The sequence below is a fragment of the Pangasianodon hypophthalmus genome, chromosome 14, assembly GCF_027358585.1.
Source record: "Pangasianodon hypophthalmus isolate fPanHyp1 chromosome 14, fPanHyp1.pri, whole genome shotgun sequence".
In the NCBI taxonomy this organism is placed as follows: domain Eukaryota; kingdom Metazoa; phylum Chordata; class Actinopteri; order Siluriformes; family Pangasiidae; genus Pangasianodon; species Pangasianodon hypophthalmus.
The window spans coordinates 15,831,083-15,848,999 of record NC_069723.1 but is presented as its reverse complement, the minus strand read 5'-3'; the positions used below and the strand labels follow the sequence as shown (position 1 = coordinate 15,848,999).

Below are 17,917 nucleotides of genomic sequence, written 5' to 3'. Positions count from 1 at the left end.
CATAAATGGCCTCTTAAATGCTTTCCCTTCTCAGAGCTGAGACATATTGATTTTACTTATAAACCTTAAGTCCAGCACTGGCTGAAATGCAACCTGTGATGAAGAAAGTGCAGAAGAGTATATTGATTACATGCTTTTGAGCGTGTAAAAAAAAAGGAAAAATATAATATAAAATGTGATATACTGAGCATTATCATCTTGTGCAAATGATGAACATCTCAGCTAAGGGGCGTCAAAGCTTCTCACGTTGGAATTTGGACTTGATTCACACATTTGCTGCCAAAATCACACCAAAAAGAGCCAAAGGAGGGAGTCCAGCAGTGTGGTGGTGTCTGTTCCAGTGCAGCTGGCATATTGGTCTTGGTACTAATGTGTTTAGAGAAGCCAAGAGCTTCCCTCTGTGCAATTAGACTTCTTTAACTGCTGGCTTCAGACGGTCAGTGCGTGTGCAGGAAGTGATGATTACTGGAATCCAAGCTCGTTGTTCTTGCTGCAGACAGGATGCCGCTACCCTAAAACACTTACAGCCAGTCAGCACTTTGCTGCAGGTGGCCACTGATCACAGGTTAAACAAGATCCAAAACCATGGTGTGTAGATCGGAAAAGAGTTATTTAAATAAATAAATACGACACACACACATGCACACACACACACACACACACACACACACTACATATATATTTATTGGCACACAGAAAAATGCTTGTCAAGTATGTACTAAAATACGTATTTGTACAGGCGGCATGTGGGCGCGCCAGGTCGATCCTGAGCTTGGGTTACTGTCTGTGCATTTCTCATTTTCCCTCTGTGTTTGTGTGGATTTTCTCCAGGTTCTACCACAATGTGTGCATGCAAGGTGCCCTGCAATGAACTGGCATCCCATCCGGGGTGAATTCTCCTCCCTCAGAGTTCCTGGGATTGGCTCCAGATCCACCATGGCCCTAACCAGGATAAAGCAGTTCCTGAAGATGAATGAATGAATATATATAAAACACAGAATTGTTGAATTCTTGAATCTGATTGGTCAGAACATGCTAATTAATTGTTAGCATCAGAAGCTCTGAAATATTGATGCACTCATTCAAATATGTCATTGTTTCTACAGTAACTCTTTCACAGGGACTTCTATGGTGGCATTAACACAGATTAAAATAAACAGCTTAAAAACGTGCTATTATTTAACAAAAACAAATGTATAATCATGGATATAAGCTTTCTGTAAGGAAGCAGTTATTTAACATTGATGGAAGGAGTCTCCTGTGTCAGCACTCTATAACAGTCGGAGGTAAAGCTATAACTAAGGTTTCTGACAGAGAAAAGTTTTCAGGGCAGAGATCTTGTCCTCTGTGTTTTCTCTCTAACAAGCTGCATTTTTATTGCCTTATTAACCTGAAGAAAAATGACAGGGAACAGGGAATGACTGTTCCGCTTCATGTTGGGCCGCATTACACCACTCCTTGTTGATTATTTTCCTCTAAAAGCATGTCTTGTCATGTTTTATTCCTTACTTACTGTGCACCGGTAACAATAACTAACATAATAAATCTGACATATGCCTCTGAATGCACTTGGGACATTCAGAGCCAGCAGTTAGGGAAAGAAAAAAATCCCCTTCTCTTCACCAGTGTATCTCAGAGGGTTTATATCTTTCCCACAGAACATTAAAGTTTGTTCTTAAAGCATGCTTGCTATGTCATCTCACAACATTTGAACAAAGTGTCTATAGACAATCTACGGTATGGTAGTTGGACGTAACCTGATGGGATATCACCAGATATGTGAAGTACACCCTTAAATTAAGGTTCACAATGACATTCTGGGTGCAACAACTTGGACATAAATCATCCTTTTTGCAAATCCAAGTCAACTGAGTCAATCCCTTAGCTGCTATTCTACAGAGAAGTGAATAGGTTCCCACTGGTGTGGCTCCTCTCAAAGTTTCTTCTTCATGTCATCTCAGCAAGTTTTTATTGCCACTGTCGCATCTGGCTTGCTCATTAGGGATGTAGATCTAATCTGGATTTCTGTAAAGCTGCTTTGTGACAATCCCTACTGAAGCTCTCTACAAATAAAACTGAATTTAATTTAATTGAAAATTATGCATATAAGCAGAGCACTAGAGACCTCAAGGCAATAAGTTGAAGGAATGTATATTTTGTACATGTCTAACCTGATGTAGAAAATGAAATCGGACCTGATGGACCAAGGTAACTTTAGGTCTTATTTTTTTGGATGCTGATATATCAATTGCTAAAATATATGCCTGTAAGCTATTTAAATTTTTTAATCCATGGTGGGCTGCAAATTACTTATAATGTACATGCAAGACAAGCAAAAATGTTTCATTACACCTTGGATGTTATTGTTAAATTATTATTGTATGACATTGCAATTTTAAAGAGAGTTGTCAGTAATTTATTATGTATTTACCGGTATAGAATCACAATGTATCCAACTGTATATTGACATTTATATGATTTTCTGCCTTTTCAAAATGTTTCTAATGCATTATCCATTATCAAATTATCCAACCAATTATCCAACCTATCCATATTGACTAAAATGCAATATACTACATCCCACTTTTCTTTTTTTTTTTGCTTAAAATTTCCAGTCAATAAATTTCTCATTTTAACTTGTATGTCTAACAATGCCTCTGCACATGTTTAAATCCAACCTGAATAACAGACTTAAGAGGCTTTTTATCCATTAACTCATTAACCAACTATAGAGAAATAAAGCTTTAACGAACTTAATGGAATTAAGGTTTTCCTTTCTTAATGACAGAGTTAATGCTGTTTACCAGAAGACTTTTTAAAATGTCATACAGCACTTTATATTTTATTTGTCTATTGTTAATGGTGTAATAAGTCCATTAGGAATACATTTAGCTCTGTGTAAGATAGAGAGCTTTAAAATAGCCAATTACTGTCAGTGTGAGAGGAGGCGGTAGGCCATGATGGTGGTTTAAGATGCTAAATTCTGAATGCATATGAACAGCAGAGGCATATTTCACTAATTTTGTTGCTGCTGACTAGTCAGAAAAAAATGGACATACATTGTGGAGGTAATTAATCAGATGCTTTACAGAAAGCAAAAAAGCAGTTTGAGGCATTTGGAGGAATGCCATTGTTGCTATTCCTTTAAAAATATTCCAAGACACTGTTATTTAATAATAAAAAAAAAAACATGATATAATGCATTGCTCAACCCTAATAATATCATTGTTAATAATGTAATATCATCATAATAGCATTGCTATTGAGAGATATTAGATTTTACCCTAACATCTAGTATCACAACCAGCTGTCATTGCATATAAATATAATCTAAATACTCCTATAATACACGTATTTGAAAATATTTTATGGTTAGCTGAGTATCTGACTTCTACTCAGACTCAGATTTTTAAATATGTTCATACATATACAATACATACAGTATATTCATTCTCTTGGTGTTTCAACTCAAATAGTTGTCTCCCTATAATGAGTCGCATTTAAACCATAGATCTGTTTAATTAGATCATTCACTATCCTCATGGCTTTCTAAGCATTTTGCTTTGTCTTAATCTCATATAACTCACATTATTTAATTAACACGTTATTAACACTGTAAATGGTGCACTTTATGACACTTCATACATAAGATTCCATATAACATGCGCTAATTTGCGTGTGCAATGGGATTAATTATGCTGTGCGGGTGATAAAGAATAACTGAGTAAATTACTTGACATGCAAAGTAGGGTAAGGAAAAATATGTAAACTTTGTGTTATTGTACATGGCTATTGGGTATTATTGTATATTATTATTGGGTATTATTATACATGGCTATTTGTTCTTGATAGCCATGGTGAGTTTAGGTCTCCAAGAGACTCTTGCAAAGGTAAACAGAATGTGAAACTTGCCACATGCGCATAACTAAATGTCCAATATACTGACAATTAAAAGCAGTGAGAAGCATCAACAAACTGTTTAAATTGAATATGAACACAAAATAAAAGAGTGTTTGTTCTGTTCATTGCATACCTGTTAATAAAAACCTTTTCACAGACTCTTTTCACAGAATTTAAATGCTGTTGGCATTAGAAGCAGGAATGTGTAGTGAATATGAAATATTTAGTCATCATTTTAAGAAACTTTCTGATCACTAAGACATGATCAACCTTCTAATTATTAAAACCTTATTAAATTATTAAAAACAAGATGTGTTATTTTGCTCATGCTGTCTTCTGTAGACCCTCCGTTAAGTAAATCAGCTTGGTTTTTTTTTATTTTTTTTTTTTACAAACAAACAAAAGTCAGGGCTTTTCACTGAAATGGCTGTGGATATCAGTCACAAATAATATTCATATTCTATAGTATGACATGAGACCATATTAACACAATTCTAACTTGCTAATCCTAACCTCTGCTAATGCTTTGGCTATCTTCCTTTTTTTCCCCTACTGTTCTTATCAAACGATACAGAAATAGTTTGGTTTTAGGGTTATTGAGTGAGTTGTCATGACATTCTAACATAAATGTGTTATTACACAACCTTATGTCACTTGTCTCAGGTTCCTGATATCGATAGTTGATATCAAGATTTGGAATTAGCCTTCATAAATGTATATGTATATGTCATTTAGCCAAACGAACACTTCACATAAGTAAATCGTTACAGTTTTATGAAAAATATTGACACCAAGATGAAGATGTTGGTGGAAAACAGTTAACCCAGGTATATTAGCTCTGAAAGACAATGTAAATGTGCTCTTGTCCTTGCCCTAAAGAGACTATTGTATGCTAATTTTTGTTTTGCATGGTAATTGAATTTTTACTCATAAAATCTAATGCACCGTCCATGGCTGTCTGAATCTCCTTGGCTAATGACCAATTTAACGAGTCCATTAATGCAGTAATTTTGAAGATAACAACATTCTAATTGCCCCAGGCCAATTAAGAGCCCACTCTGCATTTGACCTTTAGCAGTTTTGAGCTGAATGTTTCTAATGAATGCCAGGAAGCGTTTGAGTGGCATCAACATTTGAGATATGCTTTTAAAGAACAAGGTTTGACCCAAGCTCATTCAGTGCAGCTATCCTCAATTAGGCCTGTGCTTCAAACGGATTCATACAATGACTTTGTATTATGTTTCAGACCTTTTACATCACATCTTAAAGTGTAGGTATTCATCTGCATTTACATCTACCTCCATCCATTATCTCACTCCTATTTCATCTTAAAATTGTACATCAATTATTCAGCACCTATTACACACTGCAATAACAAGCATTTTACATCTCTCATTAAAAAGTGTAAAATGGATTTCAGGCAGGTTTTGCCAGTGTTATTTTCCCCTAAACAGGACAAGAACAGACAAACCTGTAAATCACAGTGTGTTGTGCAATGGTCTAATTTGTGTTTTTTTTTTCTGTGTGATGAATCATAAGTTGGCTGCACATTAATAGTGGAACACTAAGGGAGACATATGGAACGCATTGATTTTTTGTAAGGTGGTAACTCATCATGGCGGTGCTTCTTTCAGTGTTCCCCCCTAATGGCTGTAAGGTAAGATGGATGTGTGTGCTCTCGTAGTACACACACTAACCACAGTCTTCGACAGCGCCATGTCTTGGGCAGTCTGCAGACACCACGGTTTGGATATCCTACTAATACATTATTCATGAGTACGGACGGAAAGGACCCAAGAGTAGTTTATTTGTGTCTTCGTCTGATCAGCAGTATGAGCAAAGTGGCTTGTAGCTAGGATTGATTTTAGTGCAGGTTTCAGCAAGGAAGAACACCTCCACATGTGTTTTGTAAGGGACACACGTACATGCATACATCCTGACTCTAGACTTTGAAGCTGGCACTTTGCTGAGTAGGCTGTTGTCAGATTTAGACCTTGTGTAGGTGTTGCCTCACCTACATGAGTGATAGTCAGGCCAGAAGCATGGTAAGGGGATGAAAGAGAGTGAACTAGTCATCTGGCCCCCTGTCTATTACTATATAACAAAAGAGGTAACACTTTACATTAAGGCTTCTTTAACTGGCATAATTTAACACATTAGTTAGCATGAACCTACCATGAACACAAGCTTTTAAAACATCATAACATCATTATACTTAAGAGAAAGTATAGGTAAGTCTTACTCAAATGCACTCGAGTGAAAGTAAAAAAAACTCAAGTATTAAAAAAGTAAAAAAGTAAATGTCATGTCATAATGACAAGTAACTTTTATTACTTATCTAAAACTGTCAGACAATAATTTTCGCTTTAAAGCAATGCCGCTGTTTTGTCTGACATCATTCAATCTCTGTAAGTTTGCTGCTAATATGCATGACTAAAGCTATGTAGTTTGCTAATTAATTAATCAGAAATAAAATATCCTATAAATAACCAGTAGTTACTATCAGCTAGAATTTGACTTGCTGCCTAGCCAGTTACCTTAGCTACTGAAACTGATGCTACTGTAACCTGGCACTAGCAAAGAAAACAAGCTAACTTAGTTAAATATAGCCACGCAACGGAGCTAAACTTAACATGTTTTTTAAAATTAGATTTAGTTCTTGCCTTCTAGGGAGGAACCTAATTTTATACAAGTCTTTGCTTACATCGTTGGTTTATCCATATTCAAACGCATGGCTAGATCTAGCACTAACTACACTGAGTAGCTTGAGAAGGTCACTGCAGATAAAGAATGAAGTTTTTCTGCGACATGTAATGAGTACTTTGAAGGTCAAAATAAAAATGTAAGGAGTAAAAAAGACTTTTTTTTTTTTTTTTTTGCAAATGTAATAAAGTGTACACCTATTCGTTTTCAATAATACTCAACTAGAGTACATATACACCAAAATTATTTTTAAGTATAGTAATGAAGTACAATTAGTCAAGTATTTTCCACTCCTGTATTTAAACAAACTTAATTTAATGCATGTATTAACATAATTTGTTATTTTCTTAATATCCCTTGTGGTTTATTAATGTTGAAGTTTATCATTTGTTAATGTTAACTAAGGCAGTAAATAATGCTAGGTAAGGGAACCTAAATGTAAAGCATTACCACTGTAACGGTTGTGTGTATAATAATGTGCTATTTCAATGCATGAACCTGAAATGTCACTCTATCTGTGAGCCTATAGGCTGTATGCAAGTTTTGTAGCTTATTGAGATGAAGTCTCAGACAGCTCATCACTATGCGAGAGAATAAACCTAATCAACCAGGTCATCTTTTCTGATCCCTCTGTAATGCAGCTAATACATCTGAAGTGACTGTAAGCGTGTATGTGCCCCAGGCAAAAGTGTCCGAATTATAAAATGCTGAAATACTTAGCATGAAAGTAAATGTCAACTCTTTCATACTTGCTAAAATGGAAAGGACTTGGACAGAGCCAGCATTGTCAAAAAGGAAAAAAAAACATAATATGTTTGCTGACATTTTACAAAATGCTGATTAAATGTTAAAAAAAAAAAAAAAACACGAATATGATTTTTCCCCAGTTGCTTGGGGTGGGAGTGCACATCCCTGTATCTGTTATTGACTGTCTTTTTGAAATTCATGTGTTGTTTGCTACGAAGCCTAAGAGTGGATTAGGCTCTTTTCAATTCATCTCGAGCAAACCGCCTCCACCTCACTGCAATCTTTACTCATACTTTCCATTTTTTTCTTTTGAATGGTAAATAAGTTACAAAAACCAGAAAAGCACTACATCAAAAATCCAATTGAAAAAACATTTTTAACCTTTCAATTACCCTGATATGCAACATGTAATGATCAGGCTATGACTAACTGACATGCACGATTATTTTATATTTATTAGCACGTCCTATGAGTCTTCCTAGGAACATTCATAATGAATGTTAAATACATTTATGTGTTATACAGCATACATAATACCATATAGTGCCTGGCATAAGCTATATAACTGCATTTAGTTACATCCATAACACTTTATAATGCATAGGTATATGAATTAATAATAGATTACAGAATGCATTATAATATCTTTTCATAAGAATATTGTATAAACAAAAGGTTTCTTATCTCTACCTCAAGGTACAGTGCAGAACCTGCGTTATATGTGCACCATAGCATTAGTGTCTACAATGTTTATTTATAGACACACATTATAATACATCTGTACATGTGTACACATCTGTGCAAAAGTCTTAATAAAATAATGAAATTAAATGTTTTTACATTAAAAAATACTATAAAGAGCAGTAAACATTAATAAATGAAACAAAATCAATATTTGGTGTGACAACCCTTTGCTTTAAAAAAAATATTAGTCTCAGGAACAATTTGTGCAGTTTTATAAGGAGGTTAACTGGTAGGTTTTACTGAGCGTCTTGCAGAAGCAGCCACAGTTCTTCTGAAAACTTTGACTGTCACACTTGCTTCTTATTGTTCAGCAAAGCCCAGCAGCCTACATTATGTTTTTTGTCTGAAAAGTGGTCTCTTATGTAACATGCTGCTTTCTTTACTGACATACAAACATTTTTCTGTAACATTTAATTTTGTGCTGGAAAACTAATGTTAGGGAATCTAAAATGTTTTTGTACTGACTCGCTAATGTAGAAGTCATAAAATAAAAATCTATAACAAAGTTTTTACTAAATAAAATAGGGTGCCTAAGACTTTTGCACAGTACTGTATATGTGTAATATAAGAATAAGAATAAGAATAAGTTGTAAACATTGTAACATTTAATTTTGTGCTGGAAAACTAATTTTAGTTAATCTAAAATGTTTTTGTACTGACTCGATAATGTAGAAGTCATAAAACAACAATCTATAACAAAGTTTTTACTAAAAAAAATAAGGTGCCTAAGACTTTTGCACGGTACTGTATATGTGTAATATAAGAATAAGAATAAGAATAAGTTGTAAAGTCTTATTCTAAATCTAAATAAGTGCCATGAATGTAATTCTGTCTGCTTATGAGCAATTATACAGGCTTGGGTATAGGTCATATAGAGGTATGCCTTTTAACACATTATAAAACATTAGTAATGCATTATGAATACAGGATTGAAAGGAAACGTAACCTTAAAGAATACCAAAATGGCAATTTTCAGTCAGTGCCATGGCATGTCATTACTTATGAGCAATTAAGCAGGCTTATATTAGGCATATGCCATTTAACACATTATTAACACATTTATGTGTTTATATAAAGTGTTACCTGAAAAATTACAGACATTAGGTAGGTGTCATATTTTACACAGACACCCACACACACACACCCACACACACACACAGCTAACAGGACAAAGGTCAACATGATGTTCATATCTAAGGCATAATGATGCCATTATAACAATGCTATTTTATTGTTTTTATATTTACAACAAAGATTTTCCACTTCACAGAGTCACAATCACTGTTTCCTAACCAGTGATATCTTGAGCATGCGTGAAGGTTAATTTCTTTTTAACAGCTGGTTGAATAAATAATGTATCCCACTCATTAACAGAGGGGCATTTACTTTGATTAGCTGAGTAAACACAACATGATGCTTTGTTATTTTTTTATTTTACCCAGGCAGACACTGGAATTCTGCTTTGTAATATCTTCACACATTCGGCTGGATCACAAACAGCAGTTACCACAGTTCATTGCTGCTCTTGATTTTGTCATGTTCAGACAGAGGCCTGTTAGCTCCTAGCAGCAAAATGATATAGTTCCACCACACAGACATTTCAAAAGGGGATGGAAAGGAGCACAGACATGTCATTATTTTGGTAGGTAACTGAGGTGCATGGGTGAGCTATCTAATGGATGGATGATTAAGGGTTTCTGGCCTGAGAGGAGACTCTCTGCTCTGTAGTAACACTGTACCATTGAAATCCACATGACACACATGATAAGGATTCTGACTATGTTGAAAACATTTACAGCTGTGTTCTTAACCTCTACATAATCTTCACATGTATGCAGCTGTATAGTGCCATATCTGATCCTTTGTATTCATTCACACTAAATATACATACTGCAGAATTCTGATGCAGTAATGGATAAGTGTAAATGAAAGCCAACAGTGACAGTTATTTCTAGGTTGAACTAAACAAAATGGTCCCACTAGCACTTTTCCATTAAGCGTATATGGCTCAGGTGATTGGTTGGTTGGAATTACTGTATTGGCATCAGGCTCTGTCAAATTGTCAGCCTCCGGGTCTTTATTTCATCACACTCAAGCCAGTAGGCATTGAAGTGAACATAGTCGATAACCTAAGCTGATTATTTGAGCCTTGAGCATTGCTTACTGTGAAAGTAATGTTATGGTGCTAATGTGATGAATGTGTATATGAATATGATGATGTCATCCACTAGCAGCATGGGCCAGAAATGTGCTTTTGACAAATAGGGGTTTAATGACATGCTGCTGAGAAATGTACATTGCATTAAAAAATGAATATAGTGTGCAAGAAAAATATAAAAATGACATGAATATAAATCTAGATGTTTATGGATGTAATCATTATTGAAACTGAATTAGGAAAAACAGTAACATGGTCATGCAAGTTTTACTAATTTTAATTCATTTTTAATTTCATTTTAATCTTGTTTTTTTGTTTGAATCTTTCTGACTTTCTCGGTTTGTGCTTTGTTTTACTATTTCTGCTTTTATTGTTTTTGCTTGCTTTACTCTTTTTTCTTTCTTTCTTTCTTTCTTTCTTTCTTTCTTTTCTTTCAAGGTTAAGGTAAATTTGAAGGTACAGAAAACATAAGACTAGACCAAACAAACTTGCAAACACTTCAGACTGGTGATCCTTCAGATGAAATTCGTAGATCTAATTGTGGCTATTTTGCCTCACATGCTTTCCCTCTTTCTATCTGTCATACCATCCTTTCTCTACAAGTGGCCGCTCTTATTGGCTAGTGCTCCCTCAGGAGCCAGCTCACCCTCCACCCTGCTGCTGACAAAGACGCTTTGGTCCCCCAGAGAACACAGGTTTAAATGTGTCTGTTTACGTTATTTACCAAAAACTTTGCTCTTTTTTGGAAACGCCAATCATAACTCTGAATATATTTTTCTAAGAATTTAATCCACAAGTTAAATGATCAGCAGGAATTAAGGGAAACATATGCGATTCCTGAAAGCACTTACAACGGGGACCTTCGAGGCAAATACACCTTTGGGAAAACTGGCAGCTTTTTTGCCCATATGTGACTGGAGACAAAAAAGGCTAAATAAATCATGCTGCAAAGTGGGTGACAGAATAAGTCTCTAAAAGACAGCCCCAGCAGGTTGTGTATTCCTGCTGCCTGTGGGCTTGTGAGTTTGCCAGCACAACAAATGGCATGTCCCTGTGTGTCAGTGTATACTGAGAGCCGCTGCTCTCCTCTCTGGGCCATTCAATTATCACCAGATTCCACTAGCAAAAGGGACAGTCATCTCAATAAGTCTCTGGCATGGCCAGCGAGCCTCTGTGTCTCTGTGATATTGATCAAAGACCTGTCAGTTTTACTTCACCTTAACAACAGCAAATCTGTCCTCATGCCTACACAAGAGAAGGCACTAATGGTTAGTTGCCAAGCAGGCATTGCGCTGAAAGTTTAGTACACTTGCCAGCTCTCAGATCCCCTTGAGAGTAAAGCAGTGTACTTTTGAATTTTCTTGGACTTGGTTTCCCTGGACCCCACGGCTAGTGTGGTGGCTGAGCTTTCATCTCAAGTCTGGATCGTTTAAAAATACAGAGAAAGGAAAAGTGACCTCTGGTGAAAGTGTGTGAGGACCAAGCAAGATGGAATTCTGCCAGCAGGCACTCATACATATGACAGAACCTTAAAATCTTATCTGGCTGCCAAGCTGTGGACAATATTATTGCTACTTCTACTTCAAGGTATTAAAGTAATTATGACTAAAGACGTATTAGATGGGCCACATGAAAATGTCGTTGATGTATGTGTGACGGTAATTCAGTATTTCTCAGGCACATTTGTGTATCCTCGCTCTTTTGCTGCTTTTGACCTGAGACTAATTTGTAGGAATTAAAATGTGGAATATGGTATGAATGGAGACAAATCCATAAATGCAAAAACCTGTCCCTACTCAAAACCATGCAAACTTGTTTGTTAAAATCGGTCAGGTTGTTTGTTAGACTTCACAGAGTTCTGCGTCGCAAAGTTTACCTTTATCTTAAAACTGATGGACTGCTGTAGCACTGAAGCTACACACTTTGCTAATAAACACACTTGTCACTTTTGTTCCAGCAGGGAACGCCATTAGAATCATATATTTCCCCTGGCAGAACAAAGACTTGAGCGTACATGAGAAGCAATACATTGTTTCAAATCATTTTTGCACTCACACAGACACACACAAAATCTTAAATGTCAGTGCAGCAGGCTAATGAAGCTGCTCTTTTCTACTAGAGAAACAGCCTAGTTTTTTGTCAGAGAGGCCCAGCTAGTGCCTGCTCCAAATTACTTTCTCTAAAACACTGAAAAACTACCTATATACTAGTGTGAGGGCAATGTGTAACAGATTGAGGGCTGAAATTGTCTTTCCAGGAGAATGACATGCAAAGATACGGAGATAATTGGGGAAGTTACTTAGTACTTACTTTGTACATGACTTTTACAGCGAAATGTAAATACTGAAATGAAAAAAGAAATGAAATACTTACCTAATACCTAAAAATTCAGAAAGCAAACACCCAATGTGAATTACTTAATTAATCTTTATAATTAACATTTGATCTTCAGTGGTGTCCAAGATTTATTTTTTAATGAAAATCTGAGTTGAAATTTTTTTTTTATTTAAACTTCTTTCATCAACATTTTGACCTACTTCTCATCAATGGTTTCCTAGATTACTCTTAATGGCATTTGACTACCTGCTGATAGTAGTGGCAGTGGGATTTAATCACCTGCTTCAACTCTACCTAAAGACAGCAATGCATCAGCGCTTTAGTCCTTTAGTCTGTTCAGCTCTCTCACCTCCTCATCTGTACACTCTGCTCAAAAAGTTAAAGTTTCAAAGCTTCAACTTTCACGCTAATACCACCATCAACGATATTATGCTTGTCATATGTCATCTTGCTGAGCTGAGTCTCAGTCATAGCTAAGACAGAAATGACCATTATCCCTTATGTTTTAGATCATTATTTTTTCTCCTAGTAAACAGCATTGTAACTTCTTTAGCAATGTCCCCATGTGATGTCAGCACAACATACACCTGCTAACTTCCCACGGGAACACCGAAAATACAGCACAGACCAAATTAGCACCAGAATTGCCAAGCATGTCACAAATATTTCAATATAAACATTTTTAATGTGTTTCAGGGTGGAGGTTTCTATTTGCATCTGATTTCTGTCACTGTGCCTTCAAGCTGTAATTAGTCACTTGTAGTATTTTCATACTCATACACTATTAAGAGCTAAGCAACATGTGAACTAATAATCATACAACAGTAGCTGCAAACAGTTTGTACTACAAACTATTTAAAGATGTAAATATTTTAAACTCTGAACCTTACTGCTTATTAATCCGTTAGTTATCTCAAAGCATGATTCAGTGACTACTAGGAATTATTCAGAAACTACAGTGAAACTAACAGGAAAGGGATGAAGTTAAAGTCCCTTCCCCGCACCCTTCCACCCATCTCATATAGTAATCTCTTGTCTTCACTTGATTTTCTCACATGAAAAACTGACATGGTGCACTTACTTCCTGTCACAGGAAATGGAGAATGTTCCGAGTTCATTCATATGAAATAAAATCTATCATCATGTTCAAATGAACTATCATTAGACATGTATAATTTCAAGATATTTATTAGAGATGCCACTGACGATTTTTAGCTGAAAAAAGGAAAGGGCCAAAAATTCTGACTAAAAAAAAGTTGATATAGGCCTACAATGAAGTGTAAAATATAACACTACAAATAATTTAAATGATAATTATAATTGGACAGTGATTTAAAATGTTGCTTGCTTCCTTTGCTTTCCTTTGGGCTTGTTTCCTTTGGCAGGGGGATGGGGGTCATTGGGGTGCAAGTTTTCAACAAAGTGCAAAATGGGCCCCGGGGAAAAAGTTTGAATACGACTGATCTACAGTACATATTGTCCCACATGACTAGGTTCTCATCCATCTCCCCAAATGGCACACTTTCTCCAAGGTCTCCAGAACAAAGGCTTATAAACTGACCCAGTCACACTGACCTTTCTTGTCCCCAAAGAAAAGGGTTTGCTGTGCAGGGTTTGACCACTGGAGGGAGGTGTTATCATTGTAATCCACACGGCAGGTCATGTTGGCTGTGCTCCCCTCCACCACCGTCACATTCTGGGTGACAGGAAACTGGCCCTGACTGCCTGCAATGACACAAGAAAGAAAGAGAGAGAAAGACAGTGAAATAAATTAGCCTCACTGACTACTGCAAGTAAAAACTTACGTTTTATAGCCCATAGTTCATATAACTTTAATCTTCAATCTTTTGCTAAAAGTACAACAAATATTATTCTATTAAACTATTCCCTGGTAGTAGAGGCTGCAAATTAACAGACATAAAGAACTGAAAAATATGATGGATGTTTCACAGTGTACAAAAAGCAATTTATTTCTCTCTTATCATGAGTCAAATAATATAGTAATTCTGTCTGAATATTAATGACAACACTTCAGCGTGTCGGGGGGTGGGTGGGGGGGTTGATATACAAGACTATCATTCTTAGCAAATATATTTCCACATATGTAGTGAATACAGCATTTTTTTGGCAAAATGGACATTTTATTATTGCTTTATTCATTGGATTGTAGGAGCTGCCTTCCCTTTAATAGCTTGTGTAAACTGATAGATTTCTTATAAATTATAAATATTGGGAATACTTTAACTTAAGGGTCACGGGTCACAGAAGGAAACACCTACAGTATAAGGAAATAATATGAGAGCACTACATAAAGCCCAATAAACTGGTGATATTGCCAAATCATATTTATACCCACTACTTACTGTATATGCACTTTTAGTAGCTATTTAACAGATAATACTGAATGAATTTCATCAAATTCAAATTTGGGGATATGGCACATGCTAATTTTTGATGATGACTGAACATAACCTGCAGTGATACATATTTTTTTTTTTTTTGCGGGTGACATTGGATTTGGAATTTTAACTGAATTTTAAAAACCTTGTTAAGTTGCATGCACAACCAAAAGCTATTAAAAATTACAGATAACCAAGATGGAAATTTCATTTAGTTAATTTAGATACTGTTAATTGTGGGCTAGAATGTAACTAAGCATAGAGTCCTGACTGATGACAATCCTTATACCACGCATGAGAATCTTTTTAGCTCACAGCAGCCAAGAAGATCACACTGAGTATAGGGTATATAAAATCTATAGAAAAAATAAACATCGACACAACAAAGTCTGCACACAAAGTCAACAATATCTCACTTCACAAGCATAGTGGCATTATTCCTTCTTTTCTTTTCATGCACTCTTCTCTTCCTCTGACACTCGATCAGCAGTAATTGGTAGCAGGGCCTAATTAGAGCTAGTCATGTTTGCCTGGCATCTTCTGTTGCTGCAGCTGGGTGCTAAATTGACACAAAATCCCAACCACGACAAACTTCGATCTGTGCTAGAGACCTCTTCTTTTCTCTTCTGGGAGCAAGAGAAAATAGCCTAAATGCATGTCTTAATGCCCATATATCTGTGTGTGTGTGTGCATGTAAATACATGTGCATGTGAGAGTGAAAAGGTCTATAGAAGCTACCCCAGCCAAGCATAATCACGTTCCCTCAGTGGACTCTGCTGTGTCTTACTCCACATTTGTTCTCTTTTTGTTGCTGAAAAGTCCTTTAATTGCACTCTGGCTACATCTCCTCTATAACTTGTTCTTTTCTGTTGTACGTAAGCCAAGAGTTAAGCTTTCTTTTTTTTTAAAAAAAAAAAAAAACACAGAACTTATATGCAATTATACCACAGTGCTGTTGACTTCTTGATTCTGATTGGTCAGAAGGTGTGAAATAATTTTCTATAACAGCAGCACTGAGTACCTTTACTGTATATTTTTACCAACACTGTTATTTGTGTCTAAACAACAGTATATTTACTTTATTTACTTTATGCCATATTGTTATCTTGTTCCAATGTTACATTTTTTAAAACACCGTTGTTATTTTACTTGTTATTTTTTATTCATTCTTGTCTGCTGCAGCCTGCGTGTGAATGTGCAAAATAAGAAATTCATGGGAAAGACTTCGGGATTTGCGGTCTGCGGTTTGTCTAACATGACAAGCTGCTTTTTTTGTCTTATTTAGAGAGAGAAAGAGAGAGTGGCTGGTAAGTGGCAAGAGAGAGAGAAAGACATGAGTGTCTGGTGAAGGAACAACTGTTTATAGCTTCCATAACATAAGTGATAACAAGACATTTTATCTATGCTTTACAATATTAAAAGTAATTATATGTGCTGTAATTAATAAGAAATTGCTGTGGAATAAGAGGAATAAAACATTTCTTGTTTTGTTACTGGTTTGTTATTTGTTACTTAAAAATAATCAATTTCATGGAGGAAAGAGACAATCAGCTTCACATCAGACCACATCACACTACTTCTTTGATTATTTTCCTATAACATGTTCCATCATGTTTTACGCCTTACTTATAATTACATGTATCATAGTGCTCACAGTCCTTGTTAGTGCTCACCACATCTATCTTTCTGAACAGACGAACTAACATGGTGATAACTCCTCATACCTAGAGGTCAGTGTGTGAGTGTCTCTCGCATTACTGGTGAGTTAATCCTGGGTTTTGACAGTCTCTGAGCAGCAAGGAAGCATCACCTGGGCTTCCCACCAGCATATCTTATTGTTCTGCTCTCATAAAGGTGACATTGGATCTGCCTCTAACATGGACCGCATGCTATGTACGTGTTGTAGGCACTGTGGAGGATTCAGCTTTCCTCATCAGTCAGGAGCTGCGGGAGCTTTCAAGGTGTGAGATGCAGCAATCATAGACTCTGGGTTTGAACCTTGTGCATCTCCGTCTGGTAGTTTATCAGAAAAAAGACTAGGATTTAAAAAAAAAGACTGGGAAGCTTAAGGTTAAATCCCTAGGTGAACAGTGTAACACTGAAGACAATATTAAGCGTTAGTGTATGACAAAAGAGTTCTTAGCATAATTAATTCTGTCCAATATTTTGGTGATTAAAGGTTGGAAACTCTGCACGTAACAGAGGGATTTTAATCAAATCTGACCTCCAGCTATGGTATATGTTGCAAATTAGTTAACGCAATTCAGCATCTCCACCATGTACTTGGAAAATGAATGGAAAACTCACTTATAATTGAAAACTCAGTGCAGTTGTTGAATTGCTTCAAAACATGTTACAATGGGCTAGATGTGAAAGAAATTTTCACAAAAGTGTATTGTGGTCATTAACCTACAGAATACATGATCAGAAAAACACTGGCATGAACAATGCAGTAAAAAATAAATTAAAAAAATAAAAATAAAAATCAATTCTCTGAGGTGATATCCATGCATGAACACTGTTGCACTTGGGTGTTTACTTTAAGCTATGTTGATTATGTTACTAACAAATAACCATTATTTCTTTCTGAAAAAGTAGTCACATCTCTGGAAGGATTAATTATACAGATTTAATTTGCAAACACCTTTGAATGGAAAATTCATGAGTGTGCTACAAAAATATGTAAGCATAAATGTTTACTGACTGCACCAACAGCTGCCCTCAGTCTTTCATTCTAAGTGATTTTGGAGTAAATTGGTTTTCTGTTCCATTCTCAGTACAGGGAAACATACTGAAATTATTTTCTGGGAATCACACATGCATTACAGATGCAGCGGGTAGAGATTAGGTTGTAAAGGACTGAATTTTTCTTTTTACTTTGTGCTTCATTTTAGTACACCATCATTTGATTTTATTTTTGCAATCCAAC

The 17,917-nt window shown here is 35.8% G+C and overlaps 1 protein-coding gene across 5 annotated transcripts in view; it reads right to left on the bottom strand.

Annotated features, from left to right (window-relative positions):
* The window catches only part of cadm2b (cell adhesion molecule 2b), a 165,880-nt gene that overhangs the window by 25,487 nt on the left and 122,476 nt on the right, over positions 1-17,917 (bottom strand). For all 5 annotated transcript variants that reach the window (XM_034310910.2, XM_026935050.3, XM_026935054.3 and 2 more), the window contains exon 3: positions 14,165-14,314. In XM_034310910.2, coding sequence (XP_034166801.1) covers positions 14,165-14,314 — 150 coding nt within the window. The remainder of the gene's footprint in view (positions 1-14,164; positions 14,315-17,917) is intronic.